Genomic DNA, 15395 nt, shown 5'->3' with positions numbered 1-15395 from the left:
TAAAACAGTATACATTTCCACCTATTTACCTAGTAAACTTGCTGTACATCTTTTCAACTGATGTCTGTTTATATACATGAGCTTTTATATTAGGTCTACTGGTTCCTTTGTCTACATGCACTTAAAATGTACATACTGTACATTAAAGTGGTATTAAACCCAAACACAAATATGATATATTTTTCAGCTTACCAATTCTTAGATGTGGTGGCTAAAGCTTTTTTTCCATTATTTTTCACATGTTGATACAGCCAGTAAGTTTGTTATTTTTCACCCTTCTTTTAACATTCATCAACAGATAAAGCTGTCCAACAAAATTGTCAGATAAAAGTTTGAGACAAGCCATTTAATATAGCCAGGGGTGCTTAATATGATCAGCTTGAATTTATTTATGAAAAACCTTTATCCACAAGGAGAAACAAAAGTTGCTTTAATTGATCAAAAGTGTTAGCTGGAGTTCAGCTTTAATTCCTTAGTCAAGTGCATCTAAATCTGCTATTACATCTAACACTACCCTCTCCCCAGGTTAATGATGTTGCTGTCCAAAGGTGTCTCCATTGCTCCTCCTGGAAACACCCTAAGACCAAAAGTGTCTCACTGGCTCACCAGGTAAGAATAGAAGAAAACAAGCCTACAAAAAAAACAAATGCAGCCACCACAAACTCTTAAGGAGCATGTAAGCTTTTCTAAATCACAGTGTAATAAAAATGTTTTGAAGAGTTGTATTAGTCTTACTTACCCATCACCATTGAGGTCCTCAAGTGCTATAGAGTAACCAAAGGATGAGGCCAGATTCTCTCCCCAAAGCGTTAGCTCTGGGACAAGTTGGCTTCCACTCTCTCGGCGCAGGATAACCACAGCCCCTGTGTGATTTGCCCGGGGGGCACCGCTTACAAAGCTCAGCTTGTTCTTCCCCGTCACCCCCCACCCTGAGTCCACTGAGAAACCTGGAGGAATCAGGGCAAGAGTCAGCAACATTTGATAATCAACACTCATAAACTAGAGGGAACATGTCACACAGGAAATGTTAGATATAGGAGAAAGCACTGAAGGTTACAGATTACTGGGAGATCCATTTATAGTAAGAAGCCATGGTACAGATGGGGAGCATTAAAGGCATTGAGGTTTCGTCACTGGCACATCTATTGGCTCTTTGATTAAGAAATCTTATTTCTGTATGTGAAAAAATGCTGTAAATGTCAAAGTACACTAAAGTTTTTCAGCCTTTTCCAATAATATATATATATTACAGTGTCAGTAGACCCCAAAAAAGTTATTTCAGTTATACACAGTCTGGTGATTGAGTCATCCAGTGGCTTTTTATACCTCTTCAGGATCCACGACAAGATTTTTTTACCATCCAATGGCGACAGTGTAATTAATGCCATTAGTGGGCAGAACTGAGTACTCCACAGTGGAAATCTCACCACTGGAGTCCCACAGGGACACAAAAACCTGGTGGCTGATTTACGACATTTACAAAACATTGCGTTTTCAGTTCTAGAGGGAGTGATGTTTAACATGGTATGGTGTGAGCCGTCATTTTATGAGCCGCTGATAAATTATTAGTGATGCAACGCAGAGGGTGAAGACTGATGATGCACAAGCTGAAAGTAGTGAAAGGAAAGGCATTTATATTGAGTGGTTTATGTATGCATGTCATGAATGCACCATACTTCAAAGTGTGTAATAATATTTAAATAAATGGTACAATTTTACACTGTGTGTTGTTCTGTTCCTTTTTTCTGTATGGTGGTGGGGTGCATCCTGGACAGTCTGTACTAAGAAAAGAGACAAAAGATTCACCCTTAAAGGGAACAAGCCTACTTGACCTATCTAATGTACATTAGTTTGGGTCATATTAAGAAAGTGAGTGTTAGTCCAGTGGAGTGGGACAACACTATAGGGCAGTGATGGCAAACCTTGGAACCCCAGATGTTCCTATGATGCTCATGCACTCTGCACTGTAGTTGAGCATCATGGAAAATGTATTTCCAAAACATCTGGGGTGCCAAGTTCGCCACCACTGCTATAGGGGTTCTCACAATAGGTAAGATTCTAGGCATGGACATTAGATTTTTAGACAGTGGTCACTGGAGAATAGATAAAATTGTTCAAGATGACACGTGTACACCCACATAGGTGATTGCTCTTTACAAGGGTTGGGTGCAGAAGGAGTTCTACTGCTGTAAGCCTAGTGCAGGGCAGTCAAATTAGGCTAGGGTGGGTACAATATTATCAAGACTGGATGGGTGAAGATTAGAAATTTTTTATCTATTTTGACAAATCTCCATTTCTGCTATGAGATGCAGATGTTAAATGTAGTCATTATCTCAAGAGATTGCACTTTGTATATATTATTAGTTGTGAGAAATTGACACTGTTTATGGTTTTATATATATATATATATATATATATATATATATATATATATATATATATATATATATATATATATATATTCTTATATGTGCAAATATTTCTTACTTTAGCAGGCATGTAAGGATTGATTATATTTCTTACTTTAGCAAGCATGTAAGGATTGACTTTACTTCTTACTTTAGCCAGCATGTAAGGATTGATTATATTTGTTGACCATTTCAACATCGAATTGGTAGACTAATGAAAGTTAAAATTTATCTAAACCCAAAGTAAACCTAAAGTTGTGTTGCTCATATTTTGCTTTGTAGTTGTGACACATTTTTGCATTGGAGTCAGTAAATGTTTCCTAAACACCTGTTGATTTTGTGTGTTTCTGTGCTTTCTCTCTCTCAAGCCCTTTTTAATAAGGTAACCATCAGCTCCCAATTCTGCAGGATGGTGGTCTCCCTGTGCTATCATCCAATCCACTGCAGTCAATGCCCTCTGCTGATTGATTGATAGCTGCTCTGACCATTAAGTAGATTACAAGGGGACATCGTGTAAAAGTAACTGCCCCTTTATTGAACAGCTTTGTCTGTTACAGTTAGTGGACAAATTACAGATCTACTTTTAGGATCAATAGGAAATATTTATGTGACTGGGGGCCCTCAGAAAAACAAGCACTGAAAATGACAGTCTATATCATATATGTCATTTTTTTACTTTGCCTATATGTTCACTTTCAAGTTTCACTTTTGATTGCCTGCTATTATTAATTGTAGGTTACTACCCTTTGCAATAGCAACCTATTGCCCTATTTCGATCCAAGCTTACGTTTAGGCCACAAGCATACAGGCATGGAAAAACGCTGCTTTTACGGGCCTACAGCATATTTATTTTATGCCTCTGAAGGCAGTTCTATGTTAGCTTATGTGGCCATGCACATAACGTGTTTAGATGAGTATTTTAAAAGCAACATTTAGAAGCATTAAAAATGCACCAAAGCGTTCACAGAGGATGAGAATACTTTACATGTTAAAGCAGCTGTTGAGAGTATTGTGTGGAATCTCACATGTCAGCATGCAGTTGGGAACCCTAAAGTGGATTTTTTTTTTTAAACTTTAAACAGAATCGGAAAGATCGGGACCTACATCAGGTTTTTGGTAGCCACATGCCCAGGCAGTAAGTAAGGGGAAATTTCCCCAGCAGAGACACAGACTGCCATAAAAAAAAAAAAAAAAAACGAATCCCTGTTCTATACAACCCTCTGTAAAAAAAAATACACTAGGATATAGTTTTAGCATGATCCATGAACAAAAAGCTCCAAATAATTCTCAAATGGCTCCTGCAAGCTTTACCCATGTATTCAGCTTCAAGCTCCAATACTCTGAAAGGCAACAATACTTACTGCAGTAGGAGGACAAAATTGGAATTTGAGCCAACAGGATTTTGTGCTAGGAAAAATGGGGTGAGTACATTTCTGAAGGGCTGAGAAACATTTGTGTACAGTGATTACATTTCAGCTGGAATTATTAAAAAATATTTCTGTAAATGTGAAGCACTTTGTATCCTAATGAAATAAATCCAGAGGGGGAAGTTCTGAATTAGAGGACCAAAAATCTAAATTCTAGCTATGGGTTACCATATTTATGTTATTTTCAAATAGCAACAATTATATAAAAATTCCAATGGCCATATAGAAAATAGGATATTTTATATTGTGTTTAGATGGGGTTATATGAATATAATAAACCTAATCTCAAAGCAAAACATATGAGTGAGATTTTCTGTATGGATGCTGCTGGTCCCAATCTTCTGGGCAATATAGTAGATCAGCAGTGGAGACACTGATGAGCTTCATTTCAATTGACATTACTGTCCCAGAACTGGTATGCAGCCAAGAAGTCAGAGAATAAATCTGATGCTTCTTACTTGTTGTTAGTCACCTGTGTAGGAAAATATAATCTTTTAGACAATGTAAAATATTTTAAAGAGCAGAAATATGGATGCTGGTATAGCTGTGTATAAAGAGATAGGGAGTCATCTTTATCTTTGCTTCCCTACCTAACAAGTTACTGAACCTGATCTGCAAACATTTTCTGGGTGAGTGACTTACTAAGTATTAAAGTAATAAAGGAAGCAGACCTGGAGCAAAAACTTTTAAAAATAAGTAGGCAGTATAGGTTTTCTATATGCACATATCTGAACTTTTTTTATTATTTATATTAAAAGACTGAAGTTTAGATTTAGTGACCTTTTACTTTTGTAACAGGTCAGTAAAGAACCTTTGGAATTGTGTGAGGCATGAATCAGCTCCCCGTCACTAAATGGCACAATGAAAAGAATGCAGGTGAAGCAACAATCACAATGATGGATACAGATAAGTGAATTAAATGTTAGACTGGCCCCTGATACTGGTCCACAATCAACAGGCTCCACTCGTCCTGGTCCTGGTTCTATTTACCCACCACATGGTGGGTTTTGTGTAATCAGTACAGGTTGAGCCTGACAAAATAGTTAAAATGAGATGACAGAGATGAGAATATTAATTACTTCATCCACCTTTCTTAGCACTGTGATATCTTGTGTATCATAAAGGTATAATATTTACCACCACTATACCCACACAGGTAGTGGCCAGATGAACTGCTCTAAATGAAACTATTAAAATACCATAAATAAACCATATCCTAATAAATAGTTAACAAAGGTCTGATATGCATTTATCAATGAGTGTAAGTATCCTAAAGCCTAGTACACACTACAGTGTGACCCTGCGGGTCACACTAAGAAAAAACTGACAGTTTCAGTTGGGAGTCACTGTACTAACAATGTTGGGCCTGAATGAACCCCTGTGGACAAGTCAGACACCTATCCATGAACCTGGATTGTTAATATTCATATTTTTTGTATTTATTGTATAATAAACTTTTATTACTATCACTACGCTTCTTATTTACCGAGCTATTACCGTTAAAGCCCCACCCTGGGGGATCCCTTTCTTTCCTATGTGAGGTTACTCCAGCGATCTTCCTCTCTGAGCTTTTGTGTTCTGACAAGGGGACAGTGCTCCATCAGAACACTCTAATCAGCACTCTCTGCCATTGGCTGAGAGCGATGGCCGGGAGTCGTCAGATGCTGGTTTTCCAGCATGCACGTCCAACAGAAGCTGGCTGCATGGCAGCTAAAGACAGCATGTAAATAGTGTGGTAAAATGTTATTGATTAAAACACCTTTTATAACCTCTTGTTTTAATATTCTACCTATAAAACCCAATTGGGTAAGATATAATTAATTGCTATATTCAAAATCACCATGCTGGGAACCACTATGGAATTCTTTACTTGGTTGATTGGCCTTACCCACAATAGACTCTTAGGCTACATTCACACTACAATGTTTTAAATCGCGGGCAGATATGGCGTGGATCTGCCTGTGATTTGACAGCGCCGAGGTGTAAATGACAAAATGCGTCACTCGCATTCGATATACCATTAATTTAAATGACACCTCAAATTGCAGTGCGGGTTTGCCGCGATTGTCACACGATAAAACGTCCTGCAATCGCGGCAACCCACAACGTGGAATGCATGTTGCCCAAAAGCAGTTCAGGAGCTACTTTTGGGTGACATGCGTCCCGCGATGCAGGTTTCTGCGATTGCAGCATGTTTTATCGCACAACAATCTGCCCACGATTCAAAGAGCTGTAGTGTAAATGCAACCTAGTTGTTGGCCGCCTTGGCATTGTTTTCTATAATTATTATAGGACTTTTTATGGGACTTTAATTAACTCCCCTTTTGAGCTCACCACTCTTAAATATACTGACAATGATGGCAGTGTTCGACTGTGTGTGATATTACTATTTCATATTGTTTTCCATTTTTTATTGAAAACTCAATAAAAATTATTGAAACAGAAATATTTACTTGGAATATGCCTGTCACTAGTTAGCCATAGCTCCAATACAATGGCCAGCAGTTTCCAACCATCACAGAATAAATATAGTATATGCACATCAAATTATGAAGGGCTTTTGAAAACAGTGATCAAGCACTGGGATCACATAACTGTGAAGAGAATATGAAAACAGGAGAGCAATTTTAAGATTAAAAATGTAAAGATTATTTCATGCTTCTTTGTATCTAATACAGTAGAAGTTATAAGAACTTATTCCCATGCATCCTGTTATTTATGGTGCATAAGTGATCCAACAGAAGGATTTCCTGTTACTGGTGTCCATTGTTTAGCTATGACCTAGTAAACTCCTTTGACTTAGCATGATTTTAACAATTAAAGGTAGCCACGGATAAGGGATATCTATCATTCATTCTAAATGTAAAATAAGGCAGTGATCATCAGACCAAAAGAAAATAAATTAGACCTTGCATAAACCATGCAGAGGGTACTGGGCAACAACAGTCAAACCTCATGAAAATAACTTTTGATTAATTGTAGTCCAAAAGTTATTTGCGCTGTTCCGTTTCTTTCTTTTTTTTTTAACAATATACCTAAATCTGTAGGTACATGGTGCCACAAACTTGAATGGAATTCAGTTTTAAAACCCCTGAGAGTTTATATTTGCTGTTTGTGTACCAATGAGGAAATTTCACTTCACTTGCTGTCCCAGAGATGCAACAGGGACTTTCTCACTTATACAATTGACCTTGGAATAGGTGTCCTCATTGGAACATTTCCACTTAGCTTTCTTTTGGGTACAACACAAAAATGTTGGCTATTCCCTTACTTTTGATCTCAGTGACAATAGTCAATCTCCTCAATGGGGACTTGACTGGGGGGGGGGGGGGTTTAAACATTTTCCAAACTAAACAAAAGGTTTTGCTTAGAAATACTTTGAAAAAAGCCTTCAATTACCTCTATAGTTCTAGGCATTGTGGAGAAATTAGTCTTCAAAGTTCACAAGAGAGGTACTAAAATCTTAGTTTTTTTATTATGTGTTAAACCAAAATTCTGGCAACCTGTTAGCCCTCTAATGCAAACAAACAGCAGGTGTTTCTAAGAAAATAGAAACCTACTAAAACTTCACTTTATTGCCTTTGTTGTGGTTTTTAAGGATTTTTGAGAATTGGTTACTTTGCATTATAAGTGGCTAAAGAGATTAGGGATAGCTTGTTTTAAAACTGTTTAAACATAAGTTTAATTTATATGTCAATCTGGAAATTTTACTACATAAATTAACGATTTGAAGTTATTTCTGTGTAATTATAGTCTGGAACGTATAGTGAAATAGCAAAATAAATTGATCCAATAATTGTTGATTAGGAAAGTGTATAATTCATGACTGTGCATATAAAAAAAATTAGGTTGTTCTTGTACTAAATAAACGGTGGCACATTTTATTAAATTTACCCCTGTACCAGCCGACATTATAATATGTTAACTTTCATAAAAAGCATTAATTTATTTGAACAGCTTCTGTGGGTTATAACTGTTTATACTATGTTTTCCTTCTACCTACTACCAAAAAAATATCTATACTTCTATCACACAATGTAAATCCAAGAGATATATTGTAAAGGTGGATGATGCTTAATAAATCATATGTCGGATGTTATTTTACATAGCCACAGCCAACCAGCATGATCAATGAAGCAGCAAAACCATGCAACGTGGACAGCGTTAACAACTCGGTGCATAGGAAAGAAAGATGTAGCAGAAGCAATGTGCGCAGTTATATTTATATTGCAACTTGCAGCCTTTATGCCAATATGTGATACTCAAGAAAAATGAAATTATTTTTTTTTTTTATGTTATATTATCTTCAGAGTGTATGTGTCAACTGGGTTCCTCAACTGCACTTAATGGGAAGCTCCAGGGTTGATGACTGATATGGAGATAATTAATTTACTGTTTTCTCAGAAGTCCTGTTTTGGACCCTGGAGTCCTGAGGCTTTGTAGAACTTTGGGTGGGATAAAGCCTTCCTGGGTCCACATCTAACCTTGCAGCCAGACCTCATTATTAGTCTCAACTGTCTATAGCCCTTTATACATGTGAGACTCAGCCTGCATTCAGGTGAAAAGCAGAGTGCTGACAGAGCACTAAAAAGGTACAAGTGCTGCCTGTTTGTCTTGGGAAGCCTATTAGCGGGCATCCTGTTAGTCAGAACTGACTTGGGTTAGTTGCTAGGTCAAGCAGACATTTTTTTTTTGTTAATGCTAGATCTTTTTGCTGTTGCCCTCCTGAATTGAAACTGTGTCTGTCTGCTGCCTTGCTGAATATACCTGCTTAAAGTGTTCCTGGGTTTCCCTGTCTCATGCATGGTTTACCATTGCCACTACCAGTTCAGCCTGTCCCTCGTACTAAATATAGCAGACACAGGTGGTCTGTACCTTTTATTGTAGTATAATTAAACTCCTGGACAAAACTCTTAGTCAGTAGTCCAATCATATATTCAGAAACTTGATGCTTTGAAGTTTAAAGCAACAAATTCAATTCACATGGAATTAAGGAACAACTAAACTGAAATGGATAAAATACCTTATAGTGAGTGTCTACTGAGATGCCATGCAACCATCTAAAATCAGGAAGTGTCCCTGCAGAACTGCAGTCCCTGAAAAGTTTTACAATCCTTCTTTGTATTCTGTGTAATCATATATCACAGCATGAACAGGTGTCTCTCAAGAGTATGTCCATTACAGTTCCTATCTACACTCAGCGGTCACTATATTATGTATGCCTGTTTGTTAAAACAGCCAAATGGTGAATCACGTTGTGCAAGCCAATGTGTATAAAGCATGCAAAAATTGGCAAGAGGCTCAGCCAAACATTGAAATGGGAAATATACACAACTTAATTGGCTTTCACTGTGGAATGATTCCTGGTACCAGATGGTCAAGGCTATAGAATCTCAGAAACCGCTGGCCTCTTGGGCCTTTAATACTCTACAGTCAATAGGATTGAACACTCTGCTAATGACAGTGGTCACTGGAGAATAGATAGAATTGTTCAAGATGACACGTGTACACCCGCATAGGTGATCGCTCTTTCCAAGGGTTGGGTGTAGAAGGAGTTCCACTGCTGTAAGCCTAGTGCAGGGCAGTAAAATTAGTCTAGGGTGGGTACAATATTATCAAGACTGGATGGGTGAAGATTAGAAAAATGTTATCTATTTTGACAAATCTCCATTTCTGCTATGAGATGCAGATGTGAACTTTAGCACTTGGGTATTCACAATATTGGTTGACTATGGGCAACCCTTTATAAATACTGTATAGGTTTACACAATAAAGTGGCTACTGAGTATATTAAGCTGTTATGTGTTTTTTGTTGCTTGACTAGAGTTGTCCTTTATAATCTGACCACTGGTTCTGACTCCTTTATGCAGTAAAATAAGTAATGGGTGCTGCCTGCAACCTTCTCGTATACAATGGCAGGGCATATATCCCGACGTTGTCAAGATATCTTTGGCAGGCCAGAGTATGATGTTTAGCTATAATGGCACTTATAGAGCATTGTTTTATCTAAATGGTCAGACCATTCTACCAAGCAAAACTGCAGGTGACATTTTAAACTGAGGACCCAAATTAATAGGAACAGGGTAGCTTTGGAAAACGGGCTCCTCTGTATTACTACAAAGAGGATAACAATCCCAAAGGTCATTTAATTTGGATTAATAATAATGATTTATTGTAGAGCTGTATAGAGAATTATGATCAATTATGATCAAGTGATGAGCAAAGCTCAGCCTGTTATGGCCATGCCAAGTGTGGGATGAAATCCTGAATACCTATAGTAGGAAAGCTCAAGGATTTTAATCCCAATATAATTATATAATAATGGAATATCACTAGCTAACAAGAGACAGTAATACAAAAAGCAAATATTGAATCGATGCAAACGTACAAGAGATATCCATGGTCAATGTCTGGCAAGAGGTATAGTGGTTGTAAATCCTTACATATACCCAGTGAAGGGACTATCGTCAGGTAATGCATAGAGATGAAAAAAAAACCTACATAAGTTGTATATGTCTATCTGCAGTTTTCTCTTCTGTACATCCGTTCAAAGTGTTGAATTTAGAATCTTATTTGAGAGTTCAGAAAAAAGGGGGGGGAGAGCTGAAGTTACACTCTGCAGAGCTCATTGAGAAGAGCTCTGAGAACTGATTAGAGGCAAGAGACACACCCCTTCACACAGCACACAGAAACAGAGCTGAGGCAGTCAATCAGCTGGAGCTCCCTCCCCTGCCACCATTTTTCCCTTGGTGTCAGGAAAATGTGTTAGAAGTGATTCATGCTGATAGCAGAAGAATGAAGCAGAAGACAGAAATTACACTCTGTGCTTTAAATTGAGACAAGTACAGAAAATAGACGCATATGCTTGGTTCATAGTTCATATCTGAGGTTTATAGCCACTTTAAAGCTAAGCTGCATGGCTGCAAGTCACATGGCAAGTAGCTCAAGTGTCATATGCACGGCATAGCAAACCACAAAGCATATGCAAATAGTGAAATGTAATGAATAAGGATTAGCTAAATCAACTGCATTCCAATTATCAACAAATTTACTAGGACATTTGTATTTATTATTTTCTGTACTGCGTCATAGTAATAAATGTAGAGATCTATATCACTATCACAAGTAACAGGTATGCAGTATTCACTGCAAATATTGTTCTTTTCGGTAGTCATTTGAATGTTGCATTTACTTTTTTCATTAATGGAGCATGGGAACAAGGTACCATGACCAACAGACAAATGAGACCTCTCCACTTTCCTCTAATTCCAATCTGAACATGAAATAAGTGTTTCCTTTTAAAGTGTATTTAATAAAATAGTGACAGGGTCACAACATGCCAACCAATAAGTTTTAACTTTCATTCTACTGTAACCTGCTATAAGCTGATCTCTGAATGGTTTCTTTGGTTTCTTTGCACTGTTGTCCTCGTATTCTATTATTAAATAAAGACCATGATACTGTATAGCTTTAAGCAGATATGTGAAAATGTAAACGCAGCAAAACACCATGCAAAATGAAGAAAGAAAAACTCTACATCACCGTCTGCTCATGTGTGCTCATAAAGGCCAAGCACATGCAAAGCGAATAAAATGCAGATCACCTGAGCCATAGGCAGGCACTCATGGGGAGACAGAAACATGCAGGAGGAAGGAGCTGAGCCCGGCCCACGCACACACGTATGCAAATTACAAACCTAAATAGCTATTGTGAGCCACATCGGGGCCCAGTCTGGCTCCCTCTTCCTTGTGCTCCGGTGATCTATAAATCAGCTGATCCGGGTCTGAACTATCAATGTTTGTGACAAACAAGAGTCCTGTGCCATGATCATGAATCCCCCAGGAAGAGAGGTAGAGGGGGAGAGAGAAAAAGAAGGGAACACGAGTTAGAAGGTAGAAAAGAAGTGTGTGTCGTGGCTTAGGAAGCTGAAAGAGAGTGTGAACGAGAAAGAGACTTTGGCAATCTCATTAGCAATCTTCTGATTTTCATATTCGCTTGGTTCACATAGCGATCTTAAGATCAAATTATACATTACAGCAGCATTTTCCTCTACTATTTTAATAGGCACTACAAAACAAAATTTCTGATTTAAGCTAAAAAAAAAAATCCGCTTTTGAAAGAATACGGCTGGATTCGCTCTTGCTTTGGCTATTAATCTGTGACCCCACAAAACCTAAACCTGATTAAACAATCAGTGCTAAACACTTAGTATCCATTTAAAAAGTACATAACCCCTATTCTGCTATGGAAAATCCACTACAGGGGACAATGACACAAGCTTTACTAGAAAGTTCTGTTTACAGTGCCATAACGGTAAAGCTTCCCTTTAGGAGTGGCTAAAGGGGGCTTGCTAGAGCATAAGACTGGGCCCATCACTGACACTGTATCTCATGTATGGGCCTCTATTTTCCCCTCTTTATGAATTAATTAGGGAGATATTGCCTGTCCTCTACATTGGGAGTGAACTAATAACCTTTAGCCTGGGAGAGGCTAACAATAACAACCAACAGGCTTATTCATGATAGGTACCAGCTTAGGTGGGCTAAATAAAATTCATATTGTGTAACAATGATTGGTGGGCATGGTAAAAATGGATGTTTTATAGTACATACTTTTACTGTGGCACACCTTTTCACATCTTCCTTTACCGCTCTCAATGTTTGGTCACATGACATCTCAAAGGCACAAGGAGCTTGAAGACTTCCCTTTGAAAGATGTTGAAACAAGTCGGCAAGAGTAGTGGGTAGCTATTAAGGTTCTACTTAACTGATTCCTTAATAGAGAAGTGTATCCACGCAGGGCCACCCAGCACAACATATAATATTACTGACCTGGGGAAAATGCCCCCAGCCAGTCCCCCCTAGATGCTACAAATATTGGTTACCCGAGAGGCCATCAAAATGATGCCATGGGGCCATGATTTATAGTTAAACCCATGACTACAATTTATTAAGTATTCGTGATTTTAAAACATTTTGAAACGTACTGATCTGTAATGTTCTATATATTGCTGCAGTAATTGTATACAGTTATGTATAGTTTTGTGATTATTGCTAGCCTAAATATGGCAGCAGTCAGTATTATTTTGAGGAAGTTCTCTTTCCCTTTCAGGCTCTCTTCGGCAACCAGCCACAACCTCATACCAAGATAGCTGTTGTATGGCAGTGGGATCAGTTCGGGTTTCTGGCTGTTTTCTCCAGCAACTTCATATGGACCGTCATCGTAAGTACCAAGATCCAGAGCACTCTGATTAAAGAGCTCCACACGTAGCTCACCTGGGAGGCAAAGTAAGCATGAGATGGAAGCTCAGACCTTAAACACATACAGTATTACTGTTTGGATGAAAAGCACACACACCAAAGACTACAATGAGTATCTAAAAAAATATATAAATTAAGAAGTAGCAGCACTAAGGTGACACTGCAGGACACCCTAAAAAATAGCAAAGCGTTCTTTTAATTTATGTAACATTTTATATATCAGTTTGCAAATTTGGAAACAGACTAAACCAATGAAAGCCATACATTCCTACCATGATAGTTCTTACAGTAATACATGTTTAGGGACAGATTATCATTGACTTCAGAAGCCAAACAATCCAATCTGAAAAAACAAAACAGGTCTAATTTTCTTAAAAGTAGAATTGCTGGCATGTAGAAACAAAATGATTTAATGTAGTTATGTACACTGCTCAAAAAAATTAAAGGAACACGTTGAAAACTTATCAGATCTCAAAGGGCAAAAATCTTATGCTGGATATCTATACTGATATGGACTGGGTAATGTGTTAGGAATGAAAGGATGGCACATCATTTGATGGAAATTAAAATTATCCACCTACAGAGGGCTGAATTCAAAGACACCCCGAAAATCAAAGTGAAAAAATTATGCAGCAAGCTAGTCTATTTTGCTGAAATTGCATTGCAACAACTCAAAATGGTCCTCAGTAGTTTGTATGGCCCCCAAGTGCTTGTATGTATGCCTGACAACATCAGGGCATGCTCCTAATGAGATGATGGATGGTGTCCTGGGGTATTTCCTCCCAGATCTGGACCAGAGCATCACTGAGCTCCTGAACAGACTGAGGTGCAACTTGGCGGCACCAGATGGACCGAAACATAATTTCCCAGAGGTGTTCTTTTGGATTTAGGTGAGGTGAGCGTGGGGGCCATTCAATGGTATCAATTTCTTCATCCTCCAGTAACTGGCTGCATGCTCCCGCCACATAAGGCCAGGCATTGTCGTGCACCAGGAGGAACCCAGGACCTACTGCACTAGCGTAGGGTCTGACAATGGGTCCAAGGTTTTAATTCCAATACCTAATGGCATTCACACCAGTGGCCTGCTGGAGGTAATTTTGTAGGGCTCTGGCAGTGCTCACCCTGTTCCTCCTTGCACAAAGGAGCAGATACCGATCCTACTGATGGGTTAAGGACCTTCTACGGCTCTGTCCAGCTCTCCTAGAGTAACTGCCTGTCTCCTGGAATCTCCTCCATGCTCTTGAGACTGTGCTGGGAGACACGGCAAACCTTCTGGCAATGACACGTATTGATGTGCCATCCTGGAGGAGTTGGACTGCCTCTGCAACCTTTATAGGGTCCAAGTATCGCCTTGTGCTACCAGTAGTGACATTGACCCTAGCCAAATGCAAAACTAGTGAAAAACAGTCAGAAAAGAGTAGGGGAAAAAAATGTCAGACACCTCCACCTGAAAAAACATTCCTGTTTTAGAGGTTGTCTCATTGTTGCCCATCTAGTGCACCTGTTGGTAATTTCAATTAACAGCAAAGCAGCTGAAACTGATTAACAACCCCCTCTGTATACACCACTCCCCCTCTGCAACTTAACTGACCAGATCAATATCCCAGGAGTTCTGATTCAAAAGTGTTCCTTAATTTTTTTAATTTGTTTTTACCGTTTTCAGACTTAAATTTAATTCACAAAATTCTCAACATACAATTGCAATGAGCCAATCTCTAAGAAAGGGCTGATTCCCCAATTATACTATAAAGAGAAGGTTGCACCCACATTCCTAAGTGCCCATGCTGTTGTCTATATAGATACCGTACTATGATCTGAAAAGGTAACTCATCAGGCATCATCAGGTACAATAGCACTGGAAAATGTAGAGCTGTAGATGATGTCTAGTCATCTACTGAACTACAAATATTAGACAGATAGTTGCATAGGTATGTTTTAGATTTTTATTTATTTTTTAAATACTGTGAAATCCTACCATGAAGGTCCTTTGTTCAGGCAGTTGACACCTGTTACAGAGTGACAACTGACCCAACTGTGCCTCTGTGTTGTAACCATGTCACATGCACCCTTGGTGTAGACTAAATGTGGCAATACAGACACACATTGCACAGGCATAGCCCACGATTGTCAAAATCGGGAAACTGGTCCAAAGTAATGACTTGCCACCCAAGCTGGAGCAGGTGCATGTAGACAGGTGGCTGAAAAAGGCTACATTAGATAAGTAAAAAAAAAAATGGATGTAAAAAAAGGTCAAAACAGTATTTTTTGGGTGAAAATGTATGATATATGGTGCTTTAGAA

General features: G+C 38.5%; 1 protein-coding gene across 3 annotated transcripts in view; it reads right to left on the bottom strand.

Moving 5' to 3' along the window:
• ITGA7 (integrin subunit alpha 7) overlaps positions 1-15395 on the bottom strand; it is a 189463-nt gene that overhangs the window by 55978 nt on the left and 118090 nt on the right. For 2 of the 3 annotated variants that reach the window (XM_040341146.1, XM_040341145.1), the window contains exons 5-6: positions 12979-13110; positions 740-947 (exon numbers count right to left, since the gene is read on the bottom strand). In XM_040341146.1, the coding sequence (XP_040197080.1) occupies positions 740-947; positions 12979-13110 (340 nt within the window). Of the gene's footprint in view, positions 1-739; positions 948-11531; positions 11652-12978; positions 13111-15395 lie in introns of all 3 variants that reach the window. The other variant, XM_040341143.1, reaches the window with a different exon arrangement.

Source organism: Rana temporaria, chromosome 2, assembly GCF_905171775.1.
Source record: "Rana temporaria chromosome 2, aRanTem1.1, whole genome shotgun sequence".
NCBI classification, from domain to species: Eukaryota; Metazoa; Chordata; class Amphibia; order Anura; family Ranidae; genus Rana; species Rana temporaria.
Note: the sequence above shows the minus strand (reverse complement) of the source record. Positions and strands in the feature narration are given on the sequence as shown.